A 13,373-nucleotide genomic window follows, 5' to 3' on the forward strand; every position below is an offset into this window, starting at 1 on the left:
TGCTGGGTGTCCAGAAAGTCTGAGTCTTAGCGTGAGAATTAGACACCTGGGGGCTTAACACTGGCTTGTACTTTATTTCAGAGAGAGCTTGAGAAATCCAGGCAAATGGGGTTTTAACAATTTGTAATTCTGTCCATTTTCATTTTTGTCTGGTGTAGTTTAGTGTTTCCTGAACAATAAATGCTAATATATAAATGTGGCCTCTTTTATTTTGGGGTCTCTCAGGGATCTCTTTGCCCAGGTTCTGAAAAAAAAAAAAAAAGAGAGGTAAAGCATAGGAGGGCTGGTGGAGGTGAGGGCCATCCTTTATTTTGTGATGTGTGTGAGGCCATGAGAAGGTGGGGACAGTGAGCACCTGTCCTTGCTAGTGAAGTCTGGAGAGGGGCACAAAGGCCCCTCCCCGCCCAGGGGAACTGCCCACCCCCACTGCCCACAGCTAATGCAGAGTGAGAGCAGAGCCTCACTTTTGGGTTATCTTGGGAAGTTAAGTGCAAAATAAAGATGATTTAAAACCAAATAAAGATAATAGGTTAGGTTTCCAAAATCTGCTAGGAGCAAAGGCATTAATAGGATGGGTGTGTCTTTCCTACTCACACCCCCCCCTCCACAAAGAGGCAGCGAGGAAGAAGGACGCAAAGGGCTGGGGGACTTTGGCTGGCGTGGGACCCTGGGTGCACCTGGAACTCGCGGGGCGGCGGCACAGGCCCCCATGAATGACCCTGCAGACACCAAGGCCACCTCGGGTTCCTCCGCGGGACGGGAAAGCTGCCCCACTCGCCTTGATTGCCCACGGCCCACGAGAGGACACCCAGTGCGCAGTTCCCCGCCCGGCATCGCCACCCCAGGGACTGCGCTCTCCGTCTCTGCTCCCCCAGCCCGGCCTGGGGGGGGGGGCACCGGGAGTGAGGGTCGGAGGGAGGCCTGGGGTGGGGTCGGGGGCCGGTTGTGACTCTGGGCTCTTTATGACTTGGGGACCTCTGACTGCCAGGGTGGGTCTGTGTGACCCCCAACAGCCCTGCGCCTGGCGGGGCCGCGTGACCCCGGGCGGGGGCGGCGCGCCCACTCCTTCCCGAGGACACCATGGCCCAGCGCCCCGGCCCCCGCCCCCAAGCCTCTGACTGCAGCCCGGGCCCCGGGCCCAGCGCTAACGCCACTGACCGCGGCCCGCGGGGACCCGCGCCCCACGCGCGCCGCCTTCCCCGCCGGCTCCGCCGCAGCCGCACCCGGCGCCCCCGGCCGCCCTCGCGCCCGCGCAGCCCCACGCCCTGCGCGGGCCGCCGCGCCGCGACCCCCAGGCCCCGCACGCCGCGCACCCTGCGGGCCCGGCCTGCACAATGCGCGGCGCAGCCCCGGCCCGTTGCCCCGGGCAACCGCGGGACGCCCGGCGGCGCGGCCGGAGGCGGGGGCGCGGCGCGCGCCACTGGGCCGGTCCCGGGTGAGCACTGGCCCCCTCCCCTCGGAATCCCGGACCTGTGCCCCTGCGGATGCCAGACAGGACCCCTGTGCCTCGCCCCGCTTGAGTCCTCGGGATCCCTGACGCGCCCTCCTCCGTCCCGGGACTCCAGACCCCCCCCCCGCCCCCAGGATTCTAGACGCCCCCCTCAGAACCCCAGAACGTCTCTTCCGTGGAACGCCGGGCCTTCCGCCCCACCCTGGACCCGTCCACCCCTTCACCTCTCCACGCTGCCCTCGGGAGCCCAGACCTGAGTCCCACCCCCCGCCCGCCCTCCCACCCCCCTTGGCGCTCCAGCCTTGTCCACCCCGTCCCCGGAAGCCCAGACCTACCCCTACAAACCTAGATTTGCCCTTCTCCCCCCAGACCTGCCCCGACCCTACACCTGCCCTCCCCTCAACCTGGCTTCAGAGCCCCGGCACCGACCTGCCCCGCCCCGCAGGGATGCCCTCCGGCCGAGACTCCTCGCCGAAGCCCCCTCTCCTTGCAGGGGCGCGAGCCGGCGCGAGGAAGGGCGAGCTGCCGGAGGCCGGAATGGAGCCGGGAGAAAGGAAGAGGCTCTCGTCCGCTTCACTGGAAGGAGACCCGAGAGAAGAGAACAGTCAGTGTCGTTCTCGCCCACCTTCTGGCCGCCCGCGGTTCAAGGCGCGAACCGGGTGGGGGCGAGCGGCTCGGACGCGGAGCGCAGGGCCCAGGGTTGACTCAGGACGTCCAGGGGCGTGAGGGCCCGCCGGGGCGGTCGGGGACCCTAGCCGCGGAGCTTGCGCTCGGACCGCCCTTCTCCGGACGCCCCCGCCCCCTCCAGCCCCCCCCCCCCTCCACCTTTCTGCCCTCCAAGCTTGTCGACTTCAGAGCTCCACTTGGGAAAGCGGCGGGAAGTCAGATGCTCGGGTTAAGGCGCTGTCCCGGGCACGTCACGGCCAGCCCTTTCCCCGATCTGAGTAAATCCGTGCGCTCGCCTTTCTGCCAGTGCGCTCATTCTCGTTGGTAAATACCTAAGAGCGAGCTCGCTGGGTCCAGGGTAGGCTCCTGTTCGTCTCTGTTAACCGCGGGGGGTAAGAGTCCCAGCTGCCCCACGTCCAGGCCAACAGTGGGCATCGTCCTACTCATTCTGGGCATCGGGTGGGTGTGAGTGGCGCCTCACTGTGGTTTCCATTTTCCTCTCCCTTCTGGGGCGCTTTGTGGAGTATCCGGTCCAGTCTTTTGGCCATTATTAAACTGGGTTGTGGGTTTTTCCTTATTGAGTGGTAGGAATTCTTTGTCTCTTCTGGATGCATGTCAGTTCTTTGTCAGTTAGTTGCGTTAAAATACCTTCTGGTCCGTGGCTGGTGTTTTCAGCCCCTTTAATGATCCCTTTAGAAAATCAACTGCTTAGTTGTAAAGACGTTTGTCAATCTTTTCTTCTATAGCTAGTCCTTTCCGAGTCTTACTAGGAAATCTATATCCACCCCATTGTCCAGAAAACAGTATCCTATGTTTTCTTTTAGAAACTTTATAATGTAACATTTCACATTTACCTCCACAATTCGCAGAGATTGACTATTTTATATGGCGTGAGATAGGGGTCGATGGGCAAATGCTCACTCTTCCCCCATGTGAATATCTAATTGACCCAGGTGGGTCCTGCAATGTCACTTTTGTGGAAAATCAGGGCTAGGCCTATTTTTTGTTTTCCATTCTGTTTTATTGATTTTTCTGCCTATCCTGAATCCATACTACCTTGTTTCAATTCTAGTAGCTTTATAATAAGTCTTAATATTTTGTAGTGTAAGTCTTCCAACTTTGTCCTTCAAGATTTCTTCAGGTTTTCTTAGACTTTTGCATTACCATATAAATTTTAGAATCAAATTGTTAATTTAACACACACACACAATTCTGCTGGGCTTTAAATTTTGGTTACACTGAATCTATAAATTAATTTGGGTGAAACTTAATATTTTATCAGTATTGAGTCTTTCAACCCAGGAACATTTAGATCTTTGATTCTTGTCAACAGTGTTTTGTACTTTTCAGGGTACAGATATGGAAGACCTCTTTTGTTAGATTTACTCCTAGATATTTGATGTTTTTTAGAGATGACATGGTTGAGTTTCACTTTCTAATTATTCCCAGTATATAGAAATATAATTAATTTCATTGTACTGACTTGGCATTTGGTGACTTTGCTAACTAATTCTAATAGCTAGTAGATTCATTTTTATTTCTTACATAAACAATCATTATCTGCAAATCTTTTCAGTTTTTATACCTTTTCTTTCCTTTTCCTGCATTATTGCATTGGCTAGTACTTTCAGTATAATGTTGAATAGAAGTGATATAGTGGGCATCTTTTTTTGTTCCCAACTGAGGGGGAACGTGCTCAGTATTTCACCATGAAGTATGATGTTGCTATAAGCTTTAAAGCAAGTTCCCTTTTATTCATGGTTTACTGAGAATTTTTTAATGAATAGTTATTACATTTTATCATGTGCTGTCTTCTGCATCTATTGAGAGATAGTATATATTTTCATCATTTAGTCTGTTAATGTGGTAGATTATGTTGATGGATTTTCAAATATTAAACCAACTTTGTATTCCTGGAATAAACTTCACATGGTCATTTTGTATTGTTTTACACACTGGATCTGATTTACAAAGCTTAGGATTTTTATGTCTATTTTTATGAATGAGATTGGATGTACTATTCTTTTATTATAATGTCCTTATTAGGTTTTGGTATTAAACTTATAACCACATAGAAAGAATTGAAAGTGTTTCCTATTTCCCTATTCAATTTTTTTAAAGATTTTATTTATTTATTTATTTGACAGAGAGAGGGACAGCCAGCGAGGGAGGGAACACAAGCAGGGGGAGTGGGAGAGGAAGAAGCAGGCTCCCAGCAGAGCAGGGAGCCTGATGCAGGGCTGGATCCCAAGACCCTGGGATCATGCCCTAGGCTGAAGGCAGACGCTTAATGACTGAGTCACCCAGGTGCCCGTATTTCCCTATTCAATGAAAGGGCTTATATAAGATATTTCCCCCCCTAATGTTTGGAAAGATTGATCTGTGATGCCATCTAGACCTGGAGTTTTCATTGTGGGAAGCTTTTTAATTATGGAGTTAATTTCTTTACCAAAAGTAAGCCTACCTGGGTTTTCTGTTTTATGTCAGTTTTGATAAAGCTGTATTTTTCAAGGAAGATGTTAATTTCCTATGAACTGTCACATTATAGGCATGTGGAGGTTCATAATGTCTTATCATTTTAGTATCTGTACAATCAACAATGATGTCCCCTTTTTCATTCTTGATATTGGTGATTTGTGTTTTCTCATTTTTCTTGCTCTGTTTAGGTTTATCAATTTAAAAAAAATGTTTCAATGATCCAACTTTTGGTTTGTTAATTTTCCCTATGGCACATTTGTTTTTTATTTAATTGAATTCTGCTCTTTATTATTTTTTGTCTTTTACTTTCTTTTTGTTTAATTGTTCTCTTGCTAGCCTCTTGGCATGGTAGCTTAGATAGCTTTCAAGTTGTTTTCTAATATATGAATTTAAATTTATAAATTTCCCTCTAATCACTTTTTAGCTGCATTGTAATGCTTTGATATATCATTTTTTTTTAAAGATTTTATTTATTTATTTGACAGAGAGAGAGAAAGCCAGCGAGAGAGGGAACACAAGCAGGGGGAGTGGGAGAGGAAGAAGCAGGCTCATAGCGGAGGAGCCTGATGTGGGGCTCGATCCCATAACGCCGGGATCACGCCCTGAGCCGAAGGCAGACGCTTAACCGCTGTGCCACCCAGGTGCCCCTGATATATCATATTTTTATTATCATTCAGCTCAAATCATTTTTGAGTTTCTCCTTTGGTCCATGGTTTATTTTTAAAGTGTGCTTCTTAATTTTTGAACGTTTAGGAAAATTCCTAGCTACCTTTTTGTTGTTAACTTCTAGTTTACCAGTTGTCAGAGAACTTAATCTATATCATTTCAATCCTTTGAAACTTATTGGGACTCTCTACGGTCTAGGATGTAATCGGTGTTGAAAGACATGTGAGTGAAGAAAACTCGTGTGTCAAGCTGTGGAACGCGGTGTCTGTACGTGCAGCTGGTCACTCACCACGTTCAAATCTGCTGGATTCTACTGATTCTTTGTTTAATCTTCTTTTTTATTTTAAATTTTTAAAACTTTATTTGAGAGAGAGCGTATGCACGCACAAGCTGGGTGGGGTGGAGTCAGGAGCAGAGGCAGAGGGAGAAGCTGGCTCTCTGAGGAGCAGGAGCCCGATGTGGGACTCGAACCCACGACCCTGGGATCACAACCTGAGCAGAAGGCAGACGCTTCACCGACTGAGCCACCCAAGTGCTCCCTTTGTTTAGTCTTTCATTTACTGAGAGAAGTAGGTCAAATATCTTAATATGATTGTGGATATTTTTTTTTTAGTTTCATCAGCTTGTATTTTTATGTATAATTAAGTTCATACACGTTTGGAATTTTTATATCTCCCTGACAAATTGATTCTTTTCATGTTATGGACTATCTCTCTTTTGTCTTTAATAATGATTTTATTAAATTTTTGTTCATACTTGTAAGTAAATATTACTATGTATCTAAATACTTACCAAGTATCTCTAAAAGGGACATTTTATAGATAACTAAACTCTTTTTTCACATTTGATAAGATGGACAATTCCTTACTAAACTCCAACCCCCAGAATATACTCGTATTTCCCCAGGAAGTCCCAGAGTTGGCTCGTTCAGATCTGGATGTGGTCGAGGACCACACGTTGCGTCAGGCTGTCCTGTGTCTCTGCTGTCGTTTGATCTGGACCGGCCACTCCTCTTGCCCTGTGTTTTCAGGATCCAGACTTGCTGAGGACCGCCCGTTGCTCTGGAGGACGTCCTACCGTTGGGGCTCGTCTCGCTGTTGCTGCGGGGTTGGTTTGCTCTCCTCCTCCGCCGTCCCCTCTGTGAACCCTAGTGATCTGGAGATGAGCTCCGGAGACCTGATGAGACTTGGGTTGAGTGTTTTGCCGAGACTCCTTGGAGGTGGTGCTGTGCCCCCAGTTTGCCCATAGTGTCTGGCTGCCCAGTCACTGGACCGGTGCTGGCCAGACCCCTCCGTGGTAGGGTTGTGTTTCCCGTGGCCACCTGAGGAGTGGTGCTGGGGCACCTGGTGACTGCTCAAGGCCCCTGAGGTGGGGGGGCGGGCTCCCCAGAGAATCCGTCTGAGACGGGACTGGAGGTTGGGCAGGAGGTTGTGCTGGAGGTTGACGAGAGGGTACTTCTGGATCAGTGAGGAACACAAGCCTGGGCAGGGGATGTAGTCATGGCTGCAGCGACCCCGGCCCCTGCTCTGGCATCACCACCACTGCCACACCCCCTCACCCCCCCCACCCTCCCCGGGAGCCAGCTGCCTGGGAGGCCCGTTCTCCACAAGGAATAGACGAGGAGCTGCGCTCTGCAGGGAGCGCTGCCCGCCCCCGCGGGCCTCCTCAGCCTTGTGAAGTCCCCATCCTGCCAGAAGATGTGCCAGGTGCCGCTTTCTGCCCCGCAGTTACGGGTTTCCAGGAAGGTGCTGGCGTGCAGGTGTCTGTGATGGCCTCGGGGGAGCACTGTGTTTGCGCTGCTGTCCCGCTCCCGAGAGTCTTCCTGGATGCCTGCACTGGGTCTGGCCAGTGACCATGTTTTGTGATGCCCCAGCGGTCCACACTCAGCCCTCCCACCTCTGCATGCTGCTTCTGCATCTTTTCGCTTCCCCCATCCCAGTCTGTAAGTGCTGCAAGGTGCCCTGAGATCAACTGGGGCTCCCAGTGTCCCAGACCAGGGGTCCCAGCTCTCCGGAGAGCTTGGATCCCTCCAGCCAGGGCAGGGGCGTGCTCAGAAACCAAGCCCAGGGGCCATGGAGGATCGTTTCGAGGCTGTTTACGGTGTCTCAGTTCACCAAGAGCTTTCAGCCTGAATGGAAATTAGGGTTTATGAAGATTTTCTGTATCTGTTGACATGGGATTTACGACCGTGCTGACCTTGTACTGTGGTAATTTTACGATGCTTGCTTTCCCAATCCAGCCTTGGAGTAACACGAGGTGGCCGTGGCGTGTACGGCTCTGTGGTCTCTGAGTGAGCTACGCTGGCCCGTGAGCTTCCTTCCCTGGAACGTGCTGGCCTCATAGAGCACGTTAGGTGTGGCCATGGCTTTTCTGCCCTCGAGATGAGTTGTACAAGGTTAGATGTTCAGTACCGTCCCCCACAAAGCCGTGGGCCCTGGAGTTTCACGGAGGGGAAGGTTTTAAATGACATTTTAATGCCTCTTCTTTTCTTTATTAGTTGGTCTCACCAATTGTTTATTAATTTTATTAGTCGTGAACCTTTGGCTTGACTAACCCTCTACTGGATTTTAAAAATATTTCATCTATGTCTCCTTTCTGTTAATTTTCTTGTATTTCTTTGGGTTTAAATTTACCGTTCAAAATCTAACATCTTGAGATGGATGCCTAACTCACTGTTTTTAGCCTCTGCTATTTTCAAATATATTCATCTACAGCTAAAAATCTCTTTATAAATACAACTTAACCAGAGCCCAGAGATTTGAAATTTGGTATTTTAATTATGGTTTAGGTAAGAAATATGCGGTACTTTCCATCTCGATTCCTTCGACACGTGGGTTACTTAGCACCATGTGTGTATGTGCCTTGCTCTGTTACTGACCCCTGACTCAGTCGCTCTGTGATCGGAGGGTCGGCTTACACCAGACCTTCTCAGTGCTCTGCTTTCACTCACGCTCCCCGCATCCTGGAGGTTCCAACCGCGGCGGCCGCTGCGTGAGGGGCTCTGTGTGTTCACAAGGCGACGTCCAGGTCTTCATCCTCAAAGACCTTTGATGCCCGCTCGGCTCCCAGCAGCCCGTGCACGGCACGTGTCTGTGGCCTCCGTGTCTTGTCCCGTCGTTCTGCTAACCCTGGCTTTGCAATTGTTCCAAGGCCATGCTGTTGGACCAGGGGTGCGGGGGGTGTCCTTGTGCCCCCCAGCCCCTCCCGCCCTCCCTCTGCTCTGACTTTTGTCCCCGTGGACCCCGCATGGATGGAACCACTCACCGTGCTTCCTTCTGTGCCGGGCTTCACGGGAACATCTATACTGAGGATTTATTTTCCCAGTCGGTGCTTTAGCTTGCCTTTTCCTAACAGAGCAGAACGTGTCATTTTGCCACCTTGTACTTTCACGGGTGGTGCTCTCTCCCTGACCTGGGCCGCGCCCTGTGCATCTAGCTTTCACGCGGAGGCCCATGGTCCACTTCAGATGAGCCGTTGTGTGTCGTCAGCCGGGGTTCGACTTGTTTTCTGCACGCGGACCTGCAGTCGTCAGAACACCATCTCCACTGAAGGGCTTTGCTGTATCGATTGGCTGTGGGGTTGTGGGGTCCGCAGTGGGGAGGAAGAGCGGGGGTGGGTGGCTGGGTGTCTGTGCTGGCCTGTCCCGCCTGCGATGCTGTTCGGACATCCAGGCACCAGGGGTCCAGGAGGTGTTGGGAGGTCGGGTGGTGTGGGTGGAAGCTGTATGTTCCAGGGGTCTGGGCGTGGTGGAATTGAAAGCCACCAGACGAGATGAGATGGCCCAGGGAGTGGGTGCGGACGGGAAGCATGGAGTCTGAGGTCCAGGCCTGGGCAGTTCAAGGTTAGGGCATAGGGAGAAAGAAGGGGCTGCAGTGAGGAGGGGAAGGGGGGCCACGGGGAGCAGCACTGGCCAGCCAAGTGTCTGCTGCTCCCAGGAGCCAGGGCCCGGGGACTGACATGGGATCGGCTTATGTGCGTATGACGTCAGCATGAGCCGCGTCCACAGTGGAGCTCAGCCAACGGGGGTGTGGAGAGAGGTGGAAGGCAGGAGTGTGGCGGGGTGTGGGGTACAGAGAGGAGGGTTTTCATTTTAATTTTTAAGGTGGTTGCACTGAAACTTGGTGTGCTGCTGGGAGTCTGGTGGCCGGAGTGGGGCAAGGAGCGGGGAGGGCTGGCCCAGACAGAGACTGAGGGGGGTGGTCATGGTGTGGTGTGGCCACAAAGTGGGGGGGGAGCTCAGCAAGGAGAGAGGGTGCCCAAGCCACAGCTGCTGGGGGTGGAGGGCTGGGGGCGGAGAGAGGGCATGGCCAGGGGATGGCGGGCTGGGGGACGCAGCCTGGGGAGGGGGCTGAGGGCTTGTGGGAGGAGGGCCTGGGGGCCGGGAGGTGGGCTGGGAGGAAATTGATGGGTGTGTGGGTGGGCTGGGCTTCCTTCCCAAGTACCCCCGTGTACTTTTACGTTTGCCTGGATGTCTGTTTCTCTTCTGCAGAATTAAAAAGAGGAATTTCCCAAGACTTGACTTCTTCCCCCAAATTAGACAGATACAAAATAGCAAGACAATTAACAGAAAAGGCCATCAAGGTAAATGCCTTTTGGGGCTTGGGGCACTTTTAAAAAGTTTTCTTTATTTCAGCAATCTCTTCACCCAACATGGGGCTCGAACTCAGGACTCTGAGATCAAGAGTCACGGGCTGTTCAGACTGAGCCAGCCAGGTGCCCCAAGGTGGGGGGGAGGGGGGTTAAATGCAGAAACTTATTTTGGAATTTGGAAAGCAACTGGGTTGCCTTTGACGCGCTGAGCTCCCACGCTGCCCGGGTCCGCCAGCCTGGGTTGGCCCCGGACCCCGTGCTGGGCCCCAGGTAGAGGGGAGAGGAGGGGGAAGTGCTGCGGTTGTCTAACGGGAGCAGAGGGCCATCTGCTGCCCCGAGAGCTCCAAGAGCCTTCGCGAGGCGAGGGGGCGGTATTCTTCGGCTTCGCCCTGCGCCCTGCGTTGACGGCTCTCGCTCAGAAGCCTGGGCGCGGGGGCTCGGGAAGAGCAGCACGTCATCCCCTCCCGCAACCCTTGGTTTGTTCCCTGTGTTCAGAGTGTCTAATGGTTTGTCTCCCTCTCCAATGATGTCTTATTTGATTTTTCCCTCCCTTCCTTTATGCTCCCCTGTTTTGTTTCTTAAATTCCACATATGAATGAAATCAGATGATAATTATCTTTCTCTGACTGGCTGATTTCACTTAGCATAATCCCCTCTAGTTCCAGCCATGTCATTGCACGTGGCAAGATTCTGTTTCTTTTGATGGCTGAGTGATATTCCATTGTGTTTATGGACCACATCTTCTTTCTCCATTCATCTGTCGATGGACCTCTGGGCTCCTTCAACGGTTTGGCTGTTGTGGACGTTGCTGCTGTGAACACTGGGGTGCAGGTACCCCTTTGGGTCACTGTGTTTGTACCGTTTGGATAAATACTGGGTTTTTTCTATTTATTTTGTTACTGATTTCCGGCTCGGTTGCATGTGGTTGAGAACGTCATCTGCGTAAGTTACTCCAGACTTGCTTTGCGCCCAGCGTTTCGTGCATTTCTGTGAAAGCCGACGGGAGCTCCGTTCCCGGTTGTCAGGGTGGAGCGGGCTGGCCGCACTGTCAAGTCTCTGAGGGGGATGGAGATCTGCTCCGCGGTTCTGCCACTCGCGGAGAGAAGCGCGTTAGCGGCGTGCATTCCTTCGCCTTGTAGCTGTGAGGTTTTGCCCTACGCCATCTATAGCCCCTTACTAGGGAGTATCTTCCTGGTGAATTGAATCTGTACATGATGACGTGATTTCCTTTACTTTAGTGGTTTATTTCGTCCCAAAGGCTGTTCTGTCTCATACTTAGATCCCTTCACGTTCTACTGTCCGTACGCGTGTGGTTTTGGTTTTCTCTCGTCAGCGGCCTAGGTTGAGATTTTAGAAATCCAGCCTGGCAGCCTTCCCCTTTTACCTGGAGCCTTTGGCGTGTTTCTCTGTGACGCCCCCCGCCCCCGGGTCCTCAGAGGTCTCCGCGAGTCCTGTCTCCTTCCCTTGTCCGGTGTGTCCTGACTGCTCAGCTTCCCCCCCACTTTGAGCCTCCTTGTGGACTGACGACACTTTGGATTCCGTCTCTCTTCTCTTACATGCTACCAGGCTTATACTCTGCTTGTCTTCCTTTTGTAGTTCCCTGAGGAATTTTATTCTGTTAATTAAAATAATCAGCTTTTTAAAAGTTGTTGCATTTGACTATAAGTGAGCTGGAGTCCTGCTGGGGCACAGGTGCTGACACTCTTGCTGCCCCCCCTCGCAGCACCCCTCCGAAGCCAAGTTCATCCCACACCTCTGTCCTGGAGCACAGCCCTGTGGGGGCCGAGGGCAGGCTGTGGGCAGATTCTCTGCATGGAAGGAGGCTGAGAGAGGTGCTGACCTGCTGGGTCCTCCATGTGGGTGCTGGGACTGGAGCTCAGCTTCTGGCCCCAGACACAGCCCTCTTGTTGCTGGGGGTCAGGAGCGGGTCCTCCCAGTGGGAACTGTAGGATGTGTCAGCTACAGATGCTGGGTAATAATCCACCATGAGCTTAGCTACTTAAACATACCCATTTATTACCTCACAGCCTCTGCGGGGTCTTCTGCTCAGGGTCTCTCAGAGCTGAAACGAGGCATCAGCTAGGCTGGGGTCCCATCCAGAGGCTCAACTGGGAAAGGTCTACTTCCAGGCTCCCTTGGCTGGTTGGCAGGATTCATTCCCTTGTGGCTGTAGAGCTGGTTTCTTCGGAGCCAGCAACGGGGAGGTCCCTGCCGCTTTGAATCTCCAATGTCAGGGACGTCCTGGACCCTCTTCTTAAGAGCTGCATCTGATTAGGCCAGGCCCACCCAGTATAGTCAATCTTTTGGTTCATTCAAAGTCATCTAATTAGGGACACCATGGATTTGAGCCATTCCCCTCCTGCCCTGCCCTCCCTGCCTGCTCCCACAAACTCAGGGGGCACTAAGCTGACTGCTGACCCTGCCCTGCAGCTCTCACCCTCTGTACCCTGCCCAGGGGAAGGCGACCAGGCTGTGCCTCAGTGGTGTGGGCCCCAGGGGCTCCAGCATGACCGTCGCTCTCCCGTCTCCCGTCCCTCAGCTGGGAAGTCCTTGGTACACGCCACCCACTGCCAGCCCCCTGCCCGTCCCCAGGCATCTGTGTCCATCTCCACAGTCACGGGCAGAGGCCCAGCTTCCCTGCTGCTGGCCGCGTGCTATTGGCACTCCTGTCCCTCTGGCCCTTCTTGGGTGGTTGAATGGCTCTTCCCTCTCACTCCTCAAACCTCAGGCACCCATCCCCTCGCCCCCAAGCATGAGGGACTGTCACCTCCCGGAGAAAAGAAAGCCTAAGAGTGCATGGCCGCTGGCCATGACGCCTCGGTCCCACCTTCCAGACCAGGACCTGCACTGAGCCGGGGGTGCGCCCATGGTCCTGGCTGTGCGGGGTCTCCTAGCCTTCGCGGGACGCAGGCCCATGAGTGTGAGGCCCACGAAGAATGAGCACGAGCCAGAGGAGGGCCCTGCTCCGTGCCTGTGTGTGTGCGTTCTCGGATGTTTCCGTGTGTTCCTTGGAGCGGGACATGTCACTCCACCTGCTGGCACAACTGTCTCACTCTGCCTCGAAGCCTCCCCGCACAGACAGTGAACCACCTTGTCTTTCAGTTCTTTAACTTAAAATATGCTCTTGCAATTTGAGGAAAAGAAGATTTTCGCCATTTACGGGCACTACCCAGTGATACGGGCCACCCTTCGAAGAAAGGGCTGGGTGGAGAAGAAGTTCCACTTCCTGCCCAAGGTCATCCTGAATGCAGATGATGACAGTGCGGGGGTGACTGGTAGAGTATCGAAGGTGTCTTGTCTCTCGGTGTAAGGCTTGTGTGTGTGTCTGTCAGGGGACCAGAGTGAGCCCCACCTCTCGGGGGAGTGCCGTTCTGGCCTGCGGGGCCTGTGATTTGGGCCTCCGCTGCATGTGTAGGGTCCCCCTGGGAGGGAGAGGCCGTTGCCCTCCCGGCCTGCCTTCCCCAGGCATCCACACAGCAGGCCTGTGCTTTCAGAACCTGGTCTGATGGCTTCTCAGTGCCCC

The 13,373-nt window shown here is 52.9% G+C and overlaps 1 protein-coding gene across 1 annotated transcript in view; it reads left to right on the forward strand.

The window, feature by feature from the left end:
- Positions 1 to 1,987: 1,987 nt before the first annotated feature.
- Positions 1,988 to 13,373, forward strand: part of TTLL8 (tubulin tyrosine ligase like 8) — a 31,269-nt gene continuing 19,883 nt past the window's right edge. The window contains 3 exon segments of the mRNA XM_045815498.2: positions 1,988 to 2,054; positions 9,750 to 9,841; positions 12,987 to 13,125. Of these exon segments, the coding sequence (XP_045671454.2) occupies positions 1,988 to 2,054; positions 9,750 to 9,841; positions 12,987 to 13,125 (298 nt within the window).

Source organism: Ursus americanus, chromosome 17, assembly GCF_024610735.1.
Source record: "Ursus americanus isolate L20-20 chromosome 17, mUrsAme1.1.p, whole genome shotgun sequence".
Lineage (NCBI taxonomy): Eukaryota > Metazoa > Chordata > Mammalia > Carnivora > Ursidae > Ursus > Ursus americanus.